The 22,709-nt window shown below is 45.3% G+C and overlaps 1 protein-coding gene across 1 annotated transcript in view; it reads left to right on the top strand.

Annotated features, from left to right (window-relative positions):
* Positions 1-22,709, top strand: part of PPM1E (protein phosphatase, Mg2+/Mn2+ dependent 1E) — a 118,395-nt gene that overhangs the window by 75,972 nt on the left and 19,714 nt on the right. The window contains exon 2 of the mRNA XM_081346689.1: positions 19,689-19,807. Within this exon, the coding sequence (XP_081202815.1) occupies positions 19,689-19,807 (119 nt within the window). The remainder of the gene's footprint in view (positions 1-19,688; positions 19,808-22,709) is intronic.

Genomic DNA, 22,709 nt, shown 5'->3' with positions numbered 1-22,709 from the left:
TGATAGGAAAAGGAAGAGAAGGGAGGGAAAAAAGGGAGGGAGGAAGGTAGGACTGATGGGATGGAAGAAAGGAAAGAGAGGGAAGAAAGAAGGGAGGGAGGGTGGGGAGGGAAGAAGGGACTGATAGGAGAAGGAAGGGAAGGGAGGGAAAAAGGGAGGGAGTGAGAAAGGAAGGACTGATAAGGGATGGAAGAAAGGAATGAGGGAAGGAAGGAGAGGAGGAAGGGAGGGTGGGGAGGGAAGAAAGGGAGGAAAGTGATAGGAAGGGAAGGAGAGGAAGAGAGGAGGGAGGGGAAGGAAGAAAGGGAGGGAGGGAGAAGGGATGGATAGGAACGGAAGGAGAGGAAGGAGAGGGAGAGAAAAAGAGTTAGGAGAAGGAAGGAAGGTCACTACTCAGCTTTGGCTCCTAAGGACATTACCCCTGCCCCCGATGCTCTGTGTTAAATAAGATAATTTATTTTTATTTTTTTAAAAAAGGTCCTAAACTCCTGAAGACGTAGAGCCTCTTCCATCCCTTGGGGAGGAGAAAGAGACCCGCCCTTAGCCACACACGGCGTCTCAGAACAGAGCCGTCTTCCCTGTCCCGTGAATCATTCGTCCGTCCGTCCGTCCAGGATGAAGAGGAAGGGCGCCTGTCACCTTTGCTCTCCTCTCACTTGGGGTGGGCAAACAGCGGCGCCTCGGCAGTTAAAGGGGGTCTCTGCACGGGAAGGCAGAGCAGGCTTTCACCTGGAGAAGGTGGACTCAAACGCCTGTCCTCCGCCACCCGTCCCCCGTTTTGAGCTGCTGCTGCTGCTGATGATGATGATGGAATGAAAGCAGCGACGCGGCTTTCCTAGCCTCAGGAATGAACGAAGCCCTTGGCCGCTGCTCTTTTCTTGCTGGGATGTTTTTCGCCCTCCTCCGTCTAACCTGCAAATCGTGAATTCCAATAAAGGAGGATATTTGTAGCTCAGGGTTGAAATGATGGGTTCCTTGGTGCCCTTTGAGCTTTCTGGCCTGGACTGAGGGTATTAATTGGGGTTTTAATTGATTTTTAATTAGGATTTTTATATTCAAGGTTAATATAATCGTTTTAATTGTTTTTAATTTTTGTAATTGTTGTACTGTTTTCTTTTAAAAAAAAAACCTTGTGAACCGCCCTGAGTCCTATGGGAGAAGGGCGGTATATAAGTCTAATAAACTAAACTAAACTAAATTGTTTGTTGTTTTCTGGCAGACGTTTCGTGACCCAACTAGGGAACATCATCAGTGCTAGAAGGGAGGGGGGTTTGTGGAGTAGAGGAGGAGGAGGAGGAGGAGGAAAACATTTGTAGCTCAGGATTGAAATGAGGGGCCCTTGGTGCTCTCTGAGCTTGGTGGTTTTCTTGCGGACGTTTCGTGACCCAACTAGGGAACATCATCAGTGCTAGAAGGGAGTGGGGTTTGTGGAGTAGAGGAGGAGGAGGAGGAGGAAGAGGAAGAGGAAAATATTTGTAGCTCAAGATTGAACTGTGGGATCCCTAGTGCTTTCTGAGCATGGTGGTTTTCTTGCAGACATTTCATGACCAAACCAGGTAATATGATCAATGCTAGTAGGGAGTGGAGTGTGAAGAGGAGGAGGAGAATTGTGGAGTTCTTGCTGCTCTCTGAGTTTGGCTGTTTTCTTGCAGACATTTCATGACCCTACTAGGGAACATCATCAGTGCTAGAAGGGAGGGGGGGTTGTGGAGAGGAGGAGGGGGCTTGTGGTGCTCCAAAAATCTAGGACCCCTTGTGATCCTGTTTTAAAAGAGGACTAACCAGAGCCCCCCCCCCCCCACCCGCTTAGCATCCCAACCTAACAAGGTCCAAAAGCCTCGGGGGAAGCTGAAATGAAGTTGCTGTTTCTCAACCTGGCCCACACTGCCGTCCAGGTAGCCTTCAACTCACAACCAAATTTCTGTCGCTAAGCGAGACAGTTGCCCCACGTTACGACCTTTCTTGCTGCCCGTGTCGAGTTGTTAAGCACGATTAGGAAACATCTGAGACCAACGGGAGAGAGGCAAATGGGGTTTGTGCGTCCCGGGACCGACAACTTTCATCGTGCTGTCTGCCGCCTTCCGAAATTGGAATGAAGAAGGCCGTGCTGGGACCAACAGCTGCTGAATTGCAAAACGCTAAATGGCCGGGAGTTTCTTAGACTCTGGAATCACAGTGCATCTCACAATGCAAAAAAAAAAAGAAAGAAAGAAAGAAAGAAAGAAAAAGATGCTGAGACTGTTCAGGTGTTGTGCAATTAAGGATTTTTCATCATGTCTTCTGACTTCTAGTTGGTGTTCATGAAAGCACTCTGCCAATCTAGAAGAGAATAATGAAAGAATAGAATAGAATAGAATAGAATAGAATAGAATAGAATAGAATAGAATAGAATAGAATAGAATAGAATAGAATAGAATAGAATAGAATAGAATCAGAGCTGGAAGGGACCTTGGAGGTCTTCTAGTCCAACCCCCTGCTCAAGCAGGAGAACCTATACCATTTCAGGCAAATGGCTGTACAGTCTCGTCTCAAAAACCTCCAGTGTTGGAGCATTCACCGCTTCTGGTGGCAGGTTGTTCCACTGGTTAATTGTTCTGATTATCAGGAAATTTCTCCTTAGTTCCAGGTTGCTCTTCTCTAGTAACGCAGTTGTTAAGTGAATATGGTTTCCTCAATGACTTCCTTCCTTCCTTCCTTCCTTCCTTCCTTCCTTCCTTCCTTCCTTCCTTCCTTCCTTCCTTCCTTCCTTCCCTGTTCTTCCTTCTTTTCCTCAGTTCTTCCTTCCATCTATCTATCCATCCATGCATTCTCCCTCTCCTTCCTTCCTCTCTCTCTTTCTCCTTCCTTCCTTGTTCTTCCTTCTTTTCCTAACAGTCCTTCCTTCCTTCCATCCATCCATCCATCCATCCATCCATCCTCCCTCTTCTTCATCCCTCCCTCCCTTCCTTCTTCCTTGTTCTTCCTTCTTTTCCTAACAGTCCTTCCTTCCTTTCATCCATCCATCCATCCTCCCTCCTTCCTTCCTCCCTCCCTCCCTCCCTTCCTCTCTCCTCCCTTCCTTGTTCTTCCTTCTTTTTGTAACAGTCCTTCCTTCCATCCATTCATCCATCCATCCTCCCTCTCCTTCCTCCCTTCCTCTTTCTCCTTCCTTCCTTCTTTTCCCAACAGTCCTTCCTTTCATCCATCCATCCATCCTCTCCTTCCTTCCTTCTCTCTTTCCTTCCTTCCTCTTTCTTTCTCCTTGTTCATCCTTCCTTTCCTAACCAGAACTTCCTTCCATTCTTCCATCCATCCTTCTGCTACTTCCTTACTTCCATTCCCTGTTCTTCCTTCTTCCTAACAGTCCTTCCTTCCATCCATTTATCCATCCTCCCTCTCCTTCCTTCCTTCCTCCCTCCCTTCCTCTTTCTCCTTCCTTCCTTTTTCTTCCTTCTTTTCCTAACAGTCCTTCCTTTCATCCATCCATCCATCCTCTCCTTCCTTCCTTCCTTCCTTCCTCTCTTTCTTTCTCCTTCCTTGTTCATCCTTCCTTTCCTAACCAGAACTTCCATCCATCCTTCTGCTACTTCCTTACTTCCTTTCTCCTTCCCTGTTCTTCCTTCTTTTCCTAACAGTCCATCCATCCATCCATCCTCCCTCTCCTTCCTTCCTTCCTTCCTCCCTCCCTTCCTCTCTCTTTCTCCTTCCTTCCTTTTTCTTCCTTCTTTTCCTAACAATCCTTCCTTTCATCCATCCATTTATCCATCCTCTCCTTCCTTCCTTTTTTCCTTCCCTCCTTCCATCTCTCTTTCTCCTTCCTTTCTCTCTCTCTTTCTTCTTCCTTCCTTGTTCATCTTTCCTTTCCTAACCAGAACTTCCTTCCATTTATCCATCCATCCTTCTGCTACTTCCTTACTTCCTTTCTCCTTCCCTATTCTTCCTTCTTTTCCTAACAGTCCTTCCTTCCATCCATTTATCCATCCATCCATCCATCCATCCCCCCTCTCCTTCCTTCCTTCCTCCCTCCCTCCCTCTCCTTTGTTTCAAGCAGATGCCCACAGGTCGCCATCAATTTCAGATCTCCACTGATGTCATTTCCCAAAGGGGAGAAGAAAAAACGAGAGCTGAATCCGAGGGCGGCAGCGTCTTGAAGGACGCCTCCTGTCCTCGCCTCAGCAGTTCTTTTCTCGTTTGCTCAAAACGAGTCATTCCTCGCCTCAGCCTGACGCACACGAGCCGCCGTTTCCCTGCAGTTACTAAAAAGATATTACCTCAAAGACGGGTAGATGTTTCACATCATCGCCTCAGCTCCAGCCATTTTACTTCTTGCCGGGCGGGATTATTTTGAAGGAGCTGCCACTTTTGGGGGGGGGGGGGGGGCGCGTGACAAAACGCATGTTCTGAGGAGAACAACGGCAGTGAAAAACGCACTGGATTGTGTTGTGTTCCTTGCCGTCAGAAGGGGCAGAGGAGACGACAACCTGCTTCTGTCATGTTTCTCTGTAATGGGTTTTCAGCCGATCTCACAAATGATAAAAAATCACCAAAACAACAAAAAACCCTCGATAAATAGGTGCAAAATTGGAAAGAAACAACTGCAGTACAGCAGCAGGAGGAATTATGAAGGGGAAAAAAATCAATAATGTTTACCCCAAGCCGTAATTTAGGAGAAAATTGGTACAGAATGATATATGGATGGTTTTGGACTCCGTCAATAATCACAAAAATAGATCAATTGTGTAAAAAAGGCTGGAAGAGTTCCGACAGAGAAGATCACGTCAAAACATTATCCAGTCAAAAAGTGCTAGAAGGAAAAAAAAAGAAAAATTTAAAAAACCGAAGTTTTGACTTGAAAGCTCAGTTGCTTTTTTTTAAAAATTAGCAGCTGTTCCAGGAACACATACATTTAAAAATTACAATATATGCCAACAACTGCGATGTTGTAAAAGAAATGTTGCCAAAAATATCAAGACGGAAGCTAAACTTGGAGAATACCCAGCAATGGCAAAATTAACACTACAGATAGTCCTTGACGTACGGCCATAATTCAGCCCAAAATTTCTGTTGCTAAGTGAGACATTTGTTAAGTGAGTTTTGCCCCTATACCATTTCAGACAAATGGCTGTCTAGTCTCTTCTTAAAAACTTCCAGTGTTGGAGCATTCACAGCTTCTGGAGGGAAACTGTTCCACTAATTAATTGTTCTCACTGTCGGGAAGTTTCTCCTTATTTCTAGGTTGCTTCTCCCCTTGATGAGTTTCCATCCGTTGCTTCTTGTCCTGCCTTTGGGTGCTTTGGAGAATAGCTTGACTCCCTCTTCTTTGGGGCAGCCCCTGAGATACTGGAATGCTGCTATCTTGTCCCCCCTCATCCTTCTCTTCATTAAACTAGACATACCCAATTCCAGTATCCGTTCCTTATATGTTTTAGCCTCCAGTCCCCTGATCATCTTTGTTGCTCTTCTCTGCCCTCTTTCCAGAGTCTCAACATCTTTTTTACATCGTGGCGACCAAAACTGGATGCAGCATTCCAAGTGTGGCCTTACCAAGGCCTTGTAAAGTGGTATTAACACTTCCAATGTTTTTGATTCTCTCCCTCTGTTAATGCAGCCTAGCACTGGGTTGGCTTTTTTGGCAGCTTCAGCACACAGCTGGTTTTTAAGAAACAGCTTCAACATGGGACATCCAATATGTGATTAACATTTGAGGGTCTTAATAATTTTTTTAAAAAAATAATTCATTCATAGATAGAAAGATCTAACTATATCAACCTATGATCAGTCGAGCCACTGAAGGGAGCTATCAAAAACCAGGCTTGACATATTACTTTTCACACCCAGCTATTACGTCTTGGTTGATCTAGAACAGACATGTCAAATTTGTGATGTCACGTGATGTGCAACGTATCAGGACGATTTTGCCATTGCCGGCAATGGGGTGGGCGCGGCTTCCAAATGATGCATCTGGCCTGCGGGCCGGCAGTTTGACACCCCTGATTTAGAAGATCATATTGTATCAGGGATCCTTTCAATCTATTGATGCCCTCTCTGAAACCTCTGACCATATATGTAGAATAGAATAGGATAGGATAGGATAGGATAGGATAGGATAGGATAGGATAGAATAGAATAGAATAGAATAGAATAGAATAGAATAGAATAGAATAGAATAGAATAGAATAGAATAGAATAGAATAGAATAGAATAGAATAGAATAGAATAATAGAGTTGGAAGTGACCTTGGAGATCTTCTAGTCGGACCTCCTACTCAAACAGAGACTCTATATACCATGTCAGACAAATGGCTGTACAATCCTTTCTTGAAAACCTTCCGTGATGGAGCACCCACAACTTCTGGAGGCAAGGAGTTCCACTGATTAATTGTCCACACTGTCAGGAAATTCCTCCTTAGTTCCAGGTTGCTTCTCTCCTTGGTTAGTTTCCATCCGTTGCTGCTTCTTCTGCCCTCTGGTGGTTTGGAGAATAGCTTGACCCCCTCTTCTTTTGGGCAGCCCCTGAGATACTGGAACGCTGCTATCCTGTCATGATGATGTTATCCATTCCGTCATGCCCGAGCTTTGGCAATTCTATGGGCCAGATGTTTTCTCCACATCTTCTAATTTTGCGCTGCTTCTTTGGGCTGTTCTATGCTCTGGCTGGTGCCCGCTTTGATGGTGTCCCGCCATCGTCGTCTTAGCTGTTTTCTTTTACCGTTAACTCTTCCAAACATTGTTTGCTCTCTCCAGTGAATATCTCTGCATGACGTGGTCAAAATAAGTAAGATGCAGTTTTGTGATTTATCTTCCTTCCTTCCTTCCTTCCTTCCTTCCTTCCTTCCTTCCTTCCTTCCTTCCTTCCTTCCTTCCTTCCTTCCTTCCTGTCTGGTTTAAGCACTCCAGGGCTTGTTAGTCCCCTTTGTTGTCGAAGGGATAGGCAGGAGCCTCCTCCAGTACCACAACTCAAACAAACCCATTTTCTTCCTATGTTGGCATTAACTCATAGCAACCATGTAGGTAGACCTGTCTCCTGGATGACCTGTCTCCAGCCTGGTAATTCAAGTCTTCCAATGATCCATCTTTGTGTCCACCATGTTGATGGTCGTCCTCTTCCTTCTTTTCCTTCCACTTTTCTCAGCATTATATGCTTAAGGATCTGGGTCCTCATATCATGTGTCCAAAGTCAAATGAACTGGTCCTTTCTGCCAGTGGTGGGATTCAAATACCTGAACAACCGGTTCTCTGCGTGGATGCAGGCCTGGGCATCTAGGCCTAGATTTCCGGAAGTGGCACCCACACACTTCCGGCGGGCCGTTCAAGGCCTGTGAAGCCTCCTCCAGGCCTCCGAGGCCTAAAATGGACTTCCGGAAGAGGTACCCACACACTTCCGGCGGGCCGTTCAAGGCTTGGGAGGCCTCCTTCAGGCCTCCGAGGCCTAGAACGGACTTCCGGAAGTGGTACCCACACACTTCCGGTGGGCTGTTTTAGGCCTGGGAGGCCTCCTCCAGGCCTCAGAGCCATAGAACGGACTTCTGGAAGTGGCACTTACACACTTCTGGTAGGCCGTTCTAGGCCTGGGAAGCCTCCTCCAGGCCTCCGAGGCCTAGAACGGACTTCCGGAAGTGGCACCCACACACTTCCGGCAGGCCGTTCTAGGCCTGGGAGGCCTCCTTCGGGCCTCTGAGGCCTAGAGTGGACTTTCAGAAGCAGTGTGCATTCAGCCAGTTCCCCGAACTCAACAAAATTTAGCTACCGCTTCTACCGAACTGGTGTGAACCGGCTGACTCCCACCACTGATTTGTGCCTTAGAGGGAGAACTCTGGGCTGATTTATTCGATGATCTGTTGGCTTTTTTCCTTGGGTTGACCGTGATATTCTCAGCAGTCTTCTCCCATAGCAACTTCAAAAGCGGCAAACTTCAGAAGCATGCCCGCCGGTTTCTTCTACCCATGGAGGAAAAACTGTAGGCAACGCTTTTTTAAAAAACCATCAATTAGCAATCCTAAACATTTTATTTTTATTTTTTTATTCCTCTGTAAAATTCTCCTCCTACACCAGGAGACTTATTCTAACTAAACTGGAAGACCAAAGTGATTTATTATCACTGCAATTTAAAGGGGGCCCTTGAGGAATGACTGGTTACTTAGCAACCTTTTGAAATTACGATGGATCTACCAAAAGCTGCTTATGACCTCTTCTGAAGCTGTGACACCACACTCCCGCAGAACAATTAACCTGTGGAACAGCTGGCCTCCAGAAGTTGTGGGTGCTTCATCACTAGAGGTTTTTAAGAAGAGATTGGGTGGCCATTTGTCCAGAATGGTATAGGGTCTCCAGCCTCAGCAGGGGGTTGGACTAGAAGACCTCTAAGGTCCCTTCCAGCTTTATTCAGATTAATGGTAAATTAAAGGACTAGGACGCCTTAAAGACCTCCTAGGTCTTTAACTTATGCTCTCTCATTCTGCAGAGGACAGTGGCGCACCTGATCAGTGTAATTAAGTGTTAATTACCTTACCCGTGGATATACTGCTGGGGAGAATGGGATCTGTAGTCCAAAGAATCTGGACACAGCATGAATGGAGGCAGTGGAATTAAGGCTTTCTTATTACACCGTTCATTGCCGTGGCTTTGTTGTGTTGCTTATTATACGCTTTCCCTGGATGCAGGCCAGAACCGAGGGTTCATTTTTAGACTACAGAATAGAATATAAATATTAATTGATAATGAGCGATGTCTGAACGAAACCTCAAGGCCCCTTAGGAGTCCCGTTGTGTTCAAAAGCATTATAGGAGATGAGTTTCCTGCTGGAAGCGACAGATTAATCTTGCTCTTAATTGGGCAAATGCTTCTTTAACCCACCAGTGTTTTTACAGGGTATTTTAATGATGTGGATCGGTCTGTGATAATATTTTTCAGCTTCCCTGTTGGATTGCGGATTTATTTTTTATTTTTTTAAGAAAAGGAACATTTACCCTTTGCTGTTTTAAGATAGGACAAATCCCTCAGGCACGATGAAAAATCTACTCTCTTTGGCTTTCTCTTCTTTGTGTGCCATACAGATTGCAGGTAGTCCTCAACTTACGACCACAACTGAGCCCGACATTTCTGTTGTTAAGTCAGACATTTGTTAAGGGAGCTTTGCCCCATTTTACGACCTTTCTTGCCACAGTTGTTAAGCAGATCCCTGCAGATGATAAGTGAGTCACACGGTCGTTAAGTGAATCGGGCTTCCCCCGTTGACTTTTGCTTGTCAGAAGGTCACTAAAGAGGATCATGTGACCTTTGGCCACTGCAACAGTCATAAGTATGAACCGCAAGCATTTGAATTTTGATCGCGTGATTACGGAGATGCTACAAAGGTCATAACTATGAAAAACGGTCGTAAGTCACTTCTTTCAGTGCCATTGTAACTTTGAATGGTCACTAAATGAACTGTTGTAAGTTGAGGACTACCTGTGTAGATTGGTGGTTTTTTTTGTCGTGCAGGAAGAAAAAAGTGGATATTTTTGTTTACCAGCATTGCGAGTTTTCTAAGTTTATTTATTTGCCAATGTGTATCCTACCTTTATTTTTAGAAATAACTCAAGGGGGCAAGCATATCTAGCACAACTTTCTCCTCCTATTTGCTTGACGACAACAACCCTGTGAAGTGGGTTGGGCTGAGAGAGATGAATTGGCCCAAAGTCATCCAGTTGGCTTTAATGCCTATGGCAGGACTAGAACTCACCGTCTCCTGTTGATTGGGCCAAAATTACCCAGTCGGCTTTCATGCCTAAGGTGGGTCTAGAACTCACCGTCTTCCAGTGGTTGGCCAAAAGTCTTCCAGTTGGCTTTCATGCCTAAGGTGGGACTAGAACTCACCATCTCCTGGTGATTCAGTCACATCCAGCTGACTTTCATGCCTATGGGAGGACTAGAACTCACCGTCTCCTGGTGATTGGCTAAAAGTCTTCCAGTTGGCTTTCATGCCTATGGCAGGAGTAGAACTCACCATCTCCTGATTATTGGGCCAAAAATTACCCACTCGGCTTTCATGCCTAAGGCGGGACTAGAACTCACCGTCTCCTGGTGATTGGCCCAAAGTCGCCCAGCTGGTTTTATGTCTTAAGACAGGATTAGAACTCATGTTCTCCTAAATTCTAGCCTGATACCTTAGCCACCATCCCAAACTTGCTTTCCATAGGTTGCACAAGATACTTAACAAAGAAGCGTCTCTCTTTCTGTTCTATGGAAGAATTTTGGAATTTTGCCCCCTTTCAAGATTTGTGACAGAAGACTTGTGTTAGTTTACAGTGAAAGAGGGGAAAAAGGAGGAATCCGTATTTCTATTTTCAGACTCAAATATTTTATTAAAAAGCAGAAGCTTCCCAGCTCAAAACACCTGGGCCCCAAATCCGGATGAATGCAGTTTATTTATTTCACTATTTATTTATTAAATTTATACCCTGCCCATCTCGCTATCAAGGCAGCTCTGGACAGCTTACAACAAACGACAATGCAAACCATTAAAAATGTTAAATATGAATTGTACATGGCCTTAGAAATTACATTAACATGAACACAATGAGCTAAGATGGGAACCAAGAAGCGCCATCTTTTAGCTTTGGGAGATGAGGGAAAAAAGGGAAAAGTGTGGTTTGTTTATTCAAATTGGACGCTGCCACCAGGTTTTCCGAAATGGGGTGGGTCATAATTGTCAGGCAGCGTTAAAAACATTCGCAGTAAAATATAAATCCACTAATCGTAAAACGACATCGCTGCCTAAGTTGGGAGACATCCGGTAACATCTGGATTCACGCGGCTTTTCAGTAGCTACGGAAAAGCCTGCTGTCGTTGGAGCCCACCCTTCCCTTGAGGAGTAGCCATTCCAGAAAAGCTTTGCGTGTTCTGTAGCAGAATAACATAGTCGGAGGGGACCTTGGAGGTCATCTAGTCCAACCCCCTGCTCAGCACTTCCCGAGCGCTTTAATTTCTACATTTTCTCTGACTTTTTATCTGTTTGGTGGCCCCACCAGATCTTGCTCGCGGGCAAATGATATTTCTGGCAGATCTTCCAATCCACCGTTGTTGCTACTTGTGTCGTGCCGCTGCTTGTAGTCGGTTTGGACGATCTTCTTGCAGCAGCTTACCAGGTGGTTCCACTGTTTCTTCAGCTTCTCGGCCGGCACGGCATTTGCTGTCTCCTGCAGTCTTCTCAATATTGACTTTTTTATGTACTTGTTCTCCTGCCTTGATCTTGTGCAGCCAAAATTAGCCCCTCGGTCTCTTTCTTCAACTTACCTGTTCTTAGTCATTTGCAGCCTCTTATTGTTATCTGCTTTCACTGCTTTTTTTATTTTTTTTAATGTACTGGGCATGTATTACTTGGTCTTCCCATGACTCTTTTCAGATTTTCACTTGGTCTTTCTTCAATCAATCCAATCAATCAATCAAAAATTCAATCAATCAATCATTCAATCAGAATAGAGTTGGAAGGGATCTTGGAGGTCTTCTGGTCCAAAACCCCTGCTCAATCAGGAGACCCTACACCAGACATGTCAAACACAAGGCCCGGGGGGCCGGATCCGGCCCGCGAAGTGGTTTCATGCGGCCCGTGAAGCCATCCTGGAAACAGTGAGGGAACGGCCCCCACTGCCTTGGCCCTGGCCCAGAGACCCACCTTCTGCCAGAGACCCTCAGATCTGTCCCACTCCTGCACAGCCCCCCCATAGGCACCCTTGATGCCAACGATGTAGAGCTGGCCATGCCCACCCAGTAGGCCATGCGCACTCTAGCCACGCCCACCCAGTAGGCCACGCCCACCCAGGCCACACCCACCCGACCCCTTGAGGGCAACCGCAATGCTGATGCGGCCCTCAATGAAATTGAGTTTGACACCCCTGCCCTACACCATTTCAGACAAATGACTCTCCAGTCTCTTCTTAAAAACCTCCAGTGCTGGAGCAGCCATAACTTCTGGTGGCAAGCCGTTCCACTGGTCAATTCCCCTCCCTGTTAGGAAGTTTCTCCTTAATTCCAGGTTGCTTCTCTCCTTGGATTAATTTCCATCCATGGCTTCTTCTCTTTGCCTTCTGGTGCTTTGGGAAATAAGTTGACCCCCTCCCCTCTTGTTTGTGGCAGCCCCTCAAATATTGGAATACTGTTATTGTGTCAGCCCTGGTCCTTCTTTTCTCTAGACTAGCCAAACCCAGTTCCTGCCACTGTACTTCCTATGTTTTAGTCTCCAGGCTTTTTAATCGTACTAGTTGCTCTTCTCTGTAGCCCAGTCTCTTTGATATCCAGTAAATCTTCCAGGTATGCTAGCTTTAAGCGCAACTTTTTCACTGACCTTCAGATTTTCCTTCTTCAACTGTCTGATGTATGTGCAACACTCACAACGCCCACCGATTTTCCTTGGTAAGTAGACTCTTTCGACGTCACCGGGTGAATAAAGGGCACATGATTCATTCTTCTTCTTCTTCTTCTTCTTCTTCTTCTTCTTCTTCTTCTTCTTCTTCTTCTTCTTCTTCTTCTTCTTCTTCTTCTTCTTCTTCTTCTTCTTCTTCTTCTTCTTCTTCTTCTTCTTCTTCTTATTATTATTATTATTATTATTATTATTATTATTATTATTATTATTATTATTATTTGGGGGGGGTTGTCTTCCTATCCAGGACTTCTACTTCAGCTTGAGTCCAGACCATTATTTCAGCTGTATTTCTAATGACTGGAATTTTTGACTGTGAGCTACTTTAGGGTGTTTTTTTAAAAAAACAAAAAAAAAACCGCCACTGTGACTTTTGGACTGAAATTGCAGCTGAAATTGGTAGCGGAATTGCAGAGCTTTTCAAGGCTTTTGATTTGCTTTCATGGGCTTTTACAGTTCCTTTGAACAAGTCTAAATTATATCCATCAGAGTTAAGAGGCAATACATAAAGCACATTTTTTTTTAAAAAAAAAATCAGATTATTTTTAACGATGCAGTATCAGGGTAACGATCGATAAATGCATGCTGCATTTTGCCCCTACGGAAATTTTATTTCCAAAGTGGATTTTAAATAATCTTACAGGAAACCAAGAAGGCAGGGTACTGCCGTTCAATGGATTTCCAGAAACTTATTTCTTGGCGAGAACTTTAAAGGAAATAGGTGAAATGTCATTTCTCTCTTCTATAAATTAAATCAGCCTTTCGGTGTTTGAGGGGCTGCCACATAGAAGAGGGGGTCAATTTCTTTCCCAAAGCACCAGAAGGCAATGCGGCAAGAAACAATGGATGGAAACTCATCAAGGAGAGAAGCAACCTGGAGTTCAAACTTCCTAACTGTCAGGACCCACCCCAAACCACGTCTTAGGAAGACAAAATTCTTGGAGTCAAATCTATTCCAAAAAGAATCTTTACTATGACATGCTTGGTTGTAGGAAACGAGACAGAACTTAATATTATCCCACGAAGTAAACCCTTATAAAGAGTTCCCGGTTTAACCCCCCTTAATCCCCATTTGGTCAGTCCCCCATCCTTCCTCTCGTATCATCCCTCTCGTGGGAAAAAGGAACTTAGGACCCTTCATGTTTATTGCTCTCTTCCGTGACACAAGCCAGATGCTAGCCCCACCTTTTGTTTCCCCAGTTCAAAAGGCTTCTCCTTTCCTTTGAAATGCCTATTGCCGGTTCAATACACATCCATTCTCTTCTCTTCGGGAGATGGCAGAATCCATGGAATAATGTTTGAAACATTCCATTTATGAATATGATATAAATGGATTCTGACACTAACAGTGAGGACAGTGAACCAGTCGAACAGCTTGCCACCAGAAGTTGTGGGCGCTCCAGCACTGCAGGTTTTTTAGAAGAGGCTGCAGCCACCCAACAGAAATGGTACAGGGCCTCCTGCTTGAGCAGGGGGGTTGGACTAGAAGACCTCCAAGGTCCCTTCCAGCTCTGTTCTGATTGAGATTGACAGCCACCTGTCTGAACTGGTAGAGGGTCTCCTGCTTGAGGAGGGGGCTGGACTAGATGACCTCCAAGGTCCCTTCCAGCTCTGTTCTGATTGAGATTGACAGCCACCTGTCTGAACTGGTAGAGGGTCTCCTGCTTGAGCAGGGGGGTTGGACTAGATGACCTCCAAGGTCCCTTCCAGCTCTGTTCTGATTGAGATTGACAGCCACCTGTCTGAACTGGTAGAGGGTCTCCTGCTTGAGCAGGGGGGCTGGACTAGATGACCTCCAAGGTCCCTTCCAGCTCTGTTCTGATTGAGATTGACAGCCACCTGTCTGAACTGGTAGAGGGTCTCCTGCTTGAGGGGGCTGGACTAGATGACCTCCAAGGTCCCTTCCAGCTCTGTTCTGATTGTGATTGAAATTAAAAGAGTTCCTTGTCTCTAAAAAAAAATAAATACAATTGCATTGACTTCTCCTCCCTCTCAGACACACACACACACACACACACACACACACACACACACAGAGAGAGAGAGAGAGAGAGAGAGAGAGAGAGAACACAATTGCTTTTCCGTCTTGTGTTTAGCATTGAGGAATTCTCAATTGCTCATCTTTTTATACCAGTGTCCCTGCCATTTTAGAGCTGCACATCAAGCGGAATGCCTTAACAGATGACATTTTGCCTGCAAGATGGGGGGGGGAGACGGAGGGGGCTGAAAATACCTGTATTTCCTGAGCTGAAACGAGCAGCAGCCTGGAAGGACAAGGGACCGTTCCTCCTCCAGGCTTGCTTAATTTGAAGCAAGCGGCCTGAGAAATCCAGCAGTTGTATCAGAGAAGCAGCAGGTTTTCTGTCCTCCTGTGAATTTCCAGAGCTGACTTTTGATTTTACGGGAAGCAAATATCTCCACGGAGGAAGGGGTATCTTGGTCTCGGATCCCCCTCCCTTCATTTTGGATGAGTTTGGGAAACGGTTAAAAGATTAGGAGATTTCAAATGGGGTTGAGGCAAAAATTGAATAGAGTAGAGTAGAATTAGAATTAGAATTAGAATTAGAATAGAATAGAAAATAAAGTAGAATTAGAATGGAATGGAATAGGATAGGATAGGATAGGATAGGATAGGATAGGATAGGATAGGATAGGATAGGATAGGATAGGATAGGATAGGATAGGATAGGATAGGATAGAATATAAAGTAGAATTAGAATAGAATAGAAAATAAAGTAAAATTAGAATAGAATAGAAAATAGAATTAGATGGAATAGAATAGAATAGAAAATAAAGTAGAATTAGAGTAGAATAGAATAGAAAATAAAGTAGAATTAGAATAGAATAGAAAATAGAATAGAATAGAGTAGAAAATAAAGTAGAATTGGAATAGAATAGAATAGAAAATGAAGTAAAATTAGAATAGAATAGAATATAAGGTAGAATTAGAATAGAATAGAATAGAAAATAAAGTAGAATTAGAATAGAATAGAAAATAAAGTAAAATTAATAGAATAGAATAGAATAGAATAGAATAGAATAGAATAGAATAGAATAGAATAGAATAGAATATAGAATAAAGTAGAATTAGAACAGAATTAGAATAGAATGGAATGGAATTGGAAGGGATCTTGGAGATCTTCTAGTCCAGCCCCCCCCCCCTGCTTAAGCAGGAGAACCTACACCATCTCAAACAATAGAATAGCTTGAGGAGAGGCTGGGCATCGCTTGGGGACAGAAGGAGGTGGGTGGAAAGCTTTTCCTTGCCTCTGTGGCTGGTTCTTGGATGCCCTTGGGTGCTCTGGGGGTGTTGGTGGCCCTCAAATAAAACTGGAACCCCACTTCAAATGGTTTCCTTTCCAAATTCATTGATGGAACCTGACTCCTTCCAGTTGGCTGGTGTCATTCAGAGGACTGCAGAAATACAGCTGTGGGTGTTGTGCCAAAGGCCTGCCTGATCAATTGTCCCAGAGGCGCTTTTTTCAGGAGGCAACTGGACTTCCTTGTTTTTCCTTTGAAGACGTTTCGCTTCTCATCCAAGGAGCTTCTTCAGCTCCTCGGAGGAGACCCATGACCTGGATGACGGAGAATCTCCATAGACATTTACCAGATAATAATAAGAAGAATAAGAAGAAAATTGGAAGGAACTTTGGAGGTCATCTAGTCCAGCATTTTTCAACCTTTACAGATGGAAGATGTCTGGACTTCAACTCCCAGAATTCCCCAGCCAGCAAAGCTGACTGAGGAATTCTGGGAGTTGAAGTCCAGACATCTTCCAGCTGCCAAGGTTGGGAAACACTGATCTAGTCCAACCCCCTGCTCAGGCAGGAAAACCTATACCATTTCAGATAAATGTCTGTCTAGTCTCTTCTTAAAAATTTCCAGTGTTGGAGCATTCACAGCTTCTGGAGGCAGGTTGTTCCACTGGTTAATTGTTCTGTCAGGAAGTTTCTCCTTAGTTCTAGGTAGCTCCTCTCCTTGATGAGTTTCCATCCGTTGTTTCTTGTCCTGCCTTCAGGCGCTTTGGAGAATAGCTTGACTCCCTCTTCTTTGGGGCAGCCCCTGAGATACTGGAAGACTACTATCATGTCCCCCCTCATCCTTCTCTTCATTAAACGAGACATACCCAATTCCAGCAACTGTTCCTTTTATGTTTTAGCCTCCAGTCCCCTGATTATCTTTGTTGCTCTTCTCTGCACTCTTTCTGGAGTCTCAACATCTTTTTTACATCGTGGCAACCAAAACTCAATGCAATATTCCAAGTGTGGCCTTACCCAGGCCTTGTAAAGTGGTACTAACACTTCACGTGATCTTGAATCAAAATTCTGTTATTTCAATAAGGTCCCAGGCATCCTAATGTAATCTGTTTCTTGATCTGGTCTATCCCAAAGGGCATACCTTGCTGTAGGTCTCACCTGCAAATTCAACTTGTCATGAAGAAGGGGAAGGTTCTCTGTTAGGAATTGGCTACGAGGTAGCACTCTTGTGTTGTTCTCTCTCGCTAATCTTCGTTGCTTAACAACAGTGGTCTATTAAATAAACCGCAACTTGTTGAGCTTCAGGGAAATAAGAAAATCCAGGCAGTTCAAATGAATATCGAGATTCATTGCAAGCTTAAGCTCTTCAAAAGAACCCGAAGCACTAACGGTCAAAGCAAATTGGTGGTAGGTAAGAGACAAAGGAATTCAAAGTGGGCTGGACTTCGATCCTTTGTGAGTGCAAAGGGATTCGTGACTGATGATGCGTTTGACTCCTCCCTCAGTCTCAGCCTGGTCATCTCCTACATATCGTGTCTCCCCGAAAATAAGACCGGGTTTTATATTAATTTTTGCTCCAAAAGATGCATTCGGGCTTATTTTCTGGTTAGATCTTATTTTGGAGGAAATACGGTACTCAATGCATCCGTCTGGCTGATGATCTTAACCGGGGCTTATTTTGGGGGTGGGGCTTATATTACAAAGGTCCTGAAAAATCATGCTGGGGCTTATTTCCCAGTTGGGTCTTAGTTTCGGGAAAACACGGCAACTGGTGAGTTTATTCAAACTCAAGTGAGAGCCTGTTTGGTTGGGGGGTTAAGGACCAGACTAGAAATTAGCAGACTGTGAGTTCTAGTCCTGCCTCTGCATGAAAGCCAGCTGGGCGACTTTCGGCCAAACACTAGGAGATGGTGAGTTCTAGGCCTGCCTTTGGCATGACTTTGGGCCAATCACCAGTTCTAGTCCCACGACAGGCATGAAAGCCAGCCGGGTGACTTTGACCCAATCGCCAGGCGATGATGAATTCTAGTCCTGCCATTGCATGAATGCTGGCTTTTGACTTGAGGCCAATCACCAGCAGATGGTGAGTTCTAGTCCCATGACAGGCATGAAAGCCAGCCAGGTGACTTTGACCCAATCGCCAGGTGATGGTGAGTTCTAGTCCTGCTGTTGCATGAACACTGGCTTTTGACTTGAGGCCAATCAGCAGGAGATGGTGAGTTCTAGTCATGCCTTGGCATGAAAGCCAGTTACATGACTTTGGGCCAGTCACCAGGAGCTGGTGAGTTCTAGTCCCATCAGAGCATCAAAGCCAGTTAGGTATGTTACTAATAGGAAGGTTGCATTGGTGTGGGCCTGTTTGTGTCTGTGTTTATATGTTTGCATACGTCCTTTCCCAAGGGGAGGACCTTGGTTGGAATGCTAGAAGAGATATTATGTGTGCTGAGAAATCCTTGGAGATTTTACTACTAACTAGAGGTAGCCTAAGTTGCGTGCGACAGTTGCATGCTTAAAAAGCATTCTTACATATTCTTAATGCAATTCTGTAAAATTTTGCTTCGATCAGTAATCTAGATTAGTATCAGACCTTACTTCGTAGTGGACACCAGGATGCTAGACACCACCCCTTTTGGTCAAGGCTTCTCCTTGACTGGGGAATTCTGGGTGTTTAAGAGTTCCCCCCCCCCGCCGCCCATCTTAAAGTTCCTAAGCTCAGTCTAGATCAGGACTCTTCAAACATGGCCCTTTTATGACTTGTGGACTTCAACTCCCAGAATTCCTCAGCCAGCGTGCACGTTCCGGCCTCTTGCTGTGCCTTAAAATCAGGGGACCTTAACCGTGACAACTTTAAGACTTGTGGACTTCAACTCCCAGAATTCCTCAGCCAGCAAAGCTGGCTGAGGAATTCTGGGAGTTGAAGTCCACAAGTCTTAAAGTTGCCAAGGTTGAGAGCCCCTGCCTTAAATGGCACCACAAGGCCTGGTGTCAGAGTCGGCCAGCTCACACTGCCCCTATGTTGCTAGACTGTGTATTTTTGCGCCTCTGAGCAACTGAGCAACTACCCAACTGTGTGGGTAGACAGCACAACGGCGGAAGTTGAAAAAGAGGCGCCCCTCGCTGGCATTTTAAGTTAAAGGGCTGGCATTTTATTCCTGACAGCATGTTATTTGGCGGGTATTGTTGGCATTATTAGCTTTAAGACTCCCTGCAAGAAATTTACGGAAACATGACATGCCCAAAAAAGGGGAAGTTTTCCCCCTTTGATAGGGGCAGTACGACTTGCGTCGTTATGTAAGGCTGCCCTAAATTTACCGATTGAAAGCTGAGATTGTTGGCCTAAGCAGGGTCATTTGGGGGTATAATTTGCAGATGACACTAAAATGGCAGGAATAGCCAACCCTCCAGAAGAACCCAAAAGTGCTTTCTTTTCCCCAAGAGGCCAACTGGACTTTGTTGTTTTTCCTTTGAAGACATTTTGCTTCTCCTCCAAGGAGCTTCTTCAGCTCTGACTGGATGGTGGGGAATGGAAGGATTTATACTCCTCGCAGACAGCTGAGGAGTATAAATTTTAGAGGGTCGTTGAGGCCACCTGGAGGTTTATCTATTTCTTCAGGGTCAACTGAGCGGTGCCAGTGGGCGTGGAGCTATCTTGGAACCGCTGAAAGGACCGTGTTGTCAACTGGAGATGGATGGTGTTGTGTCTCTCCCCCCTCTGTTGAGGGAGGGCTGTCCAATTTTGACACAGATGGCCTCTTTGACCCCTCTTTCAAGCCAGCGGTCCTCTCTGTCCAAAATGTGGACTTTGCTGTCTTTGAAAAAGTGGACTTTGTCTTGTAAGTGCAGATGGATGGCCGAATCTGGTCCTGATGGGTTGGTTCTGCTATGCCGCCGTTACTTGGAAAAAAAAGAGAAAAGAGGAAGCACATCGCTTAATCTTCAAAATTCTCAGGTCGCTTCCAGCTCGTACGTAACCCTGCCGCGATTCTGCCCCTGGCTCTTTGCTTTTTTTACCGTAAAGGTTTCCAACTTTTTTTCCATTTCTTCCTTCTCTTCCAGTAACTGCCCCTCGCTCCTGGCAGCAGCTTTAGCCCGGGCCACAGCGGATGATGTCCTGCAGAGTGACCTCTCCAATCTTTACCTGCCCAGACACGAGGACAGTCCAGATGGGATCATACGTAAGTGAGAAAATGCATCACTCTCAACCGTGGCAACTTTTAAGAGGTGTGGACTTCAACTCTGGCTGGGGAATTCTGGGAAAGTCCACAGATCTTAAAAGTTGCCAAAGCTGGGAAACACTGATTTGGTTGAGGAATTCTGGGAGTTGAAGTCCACACATCTTCAAGTCGCCACAGTTGAGAAACACTGGTGTGGAATTCTGACCCGTAACTTGAAGTCGGGACCGCCAATATTCTGGAGCAGCTTCCTTTATTATATTTCTTAAGGAGGGAGCCAGTTGCTTAAATGTCTCACTAGAAACCCCATCTCAGAGTATGCCTTGATGAAACCAAAGGCACAGAGAAAAGCGACTTATGACCATTTTTCACACTTATCACCATGGCAACCTCCCCACGGTCACGCCATCAAACTTTGGAGGCTTGGTAATTGGGTCACGTTGGGCTCAATTGTGATCGTAAGTCGAGGACGAATCCACAACATGCCCGGCTTTAGGTCTTGAGACGGAAGCTCAGGTTCGACCAAAGAAGAGGAGGGTTGGGGAGGTACAAAACAACTGCGGCTGGATAATCGGCTCCCTGATGTGCAACCATGAATAAGAAAATAACTTTTGATCCTGCAAGCACAGGAAGAAATGCAGGACATTTAGAAACGCTACGGCCGTTTGAAGTCAATAGACCAGTGACCCGCTAAGCTAAGTGTTTTGCATATTAAACAGTCTGTTTATTTTTCTGTGTGTGTGTGTGTGTGTGTGTGTGTGTGTGTGTGTGCATATATACTGGTCACGTGTCACTTTTCCCAGTACCGTTGTAACTTTGAATGGTCACTAAATGAACTTTTGTAAGTCGAGGACTACCCGAACGTATTTTTTGGCCTGTGGAGATTAGACTCTAGGGAAAGAAAACTAATGCAATTAGAAAAAAAAATGCAATTATGGAAGGAAGCCGGGAAGTTAATATATTCAACCGTTTACCTGGCCCATTTGGTGAACCCAAATGATAACGGGTGATCTTCCGGCAGAAACGTCTTTTAGCACAATCGCCCTTCTTCCCTCCCATCTCATTTTTGATTACGATGGGCTTTGTGCCCCCAAACCATATTAAACTGTCAATTCTGCCTCCTTGGCATTACGCAAAGGATTACTTAGTAAGGTAAAGGTAAAGCTTCCCCCGTACATGCGTGCTAGTCGTTTCTGACTCTAGGGGCCGGTGCTCATCTCCGTTTCAAAGCGGAAAAGCCAGCGCTTGTCCGAGGACGTCTCCGTGGTCATGTGGCCGGCATGACTGGACGCCAAAGGCGCACGGAGCGCTGTTACCTTTCCCACCGGAGTGGTCCCTATTTTTCTACTTGCATTTTTATGTGCTTTCGAACTGCTAGGTTGGCGGAAGCTGGGACGGGTAACAGGCGCTCACTCTGTTACGCGGCTCTCGGGATTCGACCCGCCAAACTGCCAACCTTCTTATCGACAAGCTCAGCGTCCTAACCCACTGAGCCACCGTGTCCCTTTATATATATATATATAAATAAAAATCCACCGGAGGTGCATGGATACCACTTCCAGAACTCTGTTCTAGGCCTGGAGGAGACCTCCCAGGCCTAGAACAGCCCACCGGAAGTGCATGGATACCACTTCTAGAAGTCCGTTGTAGGCATTGAAGGCCTGGAGGAGTCCTCCTAGACCTAGAATCATCTACCGGAAGTGCATGGATACCACTTCCGGAACTCTGTTCTAGGCATCAGAAGCCCAGGCCTCATGGTTGTCCCAAGGGTGCTTTTTTTCAAAAGGCAACTGGACTTTCTTTTGTTTTTTCTTGAAGACGTTTCGCTTCTCGTCCAAGAAGCTTCTTCAGTTCTGACTGAATGATGGGGAATGGAAGGATTTATACTTCTTGCAATCATCTGGTCATTAGTACTCCCTCTGAGAGTCTTTCTACATTGCAGTGTGACATTTACAGACCTGTACCTTGGCGAAACAAAACAAGCACTTCACAAACGCACGGCACAGCGTAGGAGAACAAACCCATCAGGATAAGATAGAGCAGTCCATCTGCTTTTAAAAGACACAAGGACGCTCTTTTGAAGACAGCAAAGTCCACATTTTGGACAGGGAGGACCGCTGGTTTGAAAGAGGGGTCACAGAGGCCATGTGTGTCAAAACTGAACAGCCCCCCTTCAACAGAGGGGGAGGAACATGACACCATCCATCTCCAGTCTACAACACGGTCCTTTCAGCGGTTCCAAGATGGCTCCACACCCATTTGCACCACTCAGGTGACCCTGAGGACACAGACAAACCTCCAAGTGGCCTCAAGGACTCTCTAAAAGGATGCAAATGACCAGCTGTCTGCAAGGAGTATACAAATCCCTCCATTCCCCACCATCCAGTCAGAGCTGAAGAAGCTTTTGGGAAGAGAAGCGAATCGTCTTCAAGGAAAAACAAAGAAAGTCTAGTTGCCTCTTGAAAAAAAACACCTTTAATCGCAAAGGTCCACACCGAACAACGTCCACAGCTGTTAAGGTGACGAAAACCTTTTTTAAAAAAGGGTCAGGGGTAGGCAATCTTGGCTCTTTTATGACTCGTGGACTTCAACTCCCAGAATTCCTGAGCCAGCCCTGCTGAGGAGAAAGGGAGAGGTTTCCATGCTGAGCCAGGCTGGCTGAGGAATTCTGGGAGTTGAAGTCCACGAGTCATAAAAGAGCCAAGGTTGCCTACCCCTGGCATGGGGATGAAATAGCTAAGCCTATAAAGAAGAGGCTGCTTGCGTGGACAGCTTGTTTTCTGGACTTTACTGTTATTATTATATTTCATTGATGGAATTACCGGTAACTTTCCTTTTGGAGGCAGCCAATCGGGAGGTTTTATGGGGGTCTTGCTGTTTTGATTTTTTTTTTTAAATGGGTCAC

Source organism: Vipera berus, assembly GCF_964194415.1.
Source record: "Vipera berus genome assembly, chromosome: 1".
Lineage (NCBI taxonomy): Eukaryota > Metazoa > Chordata > Lepidosauria > Squamata > Viperidae > Vipera > Vipera berus.
The sequence above is the reverse complement of the archived record's forward strand: the minus strand, read 5'-3'. Positions and strand labels throughout refer to the sequence as shown.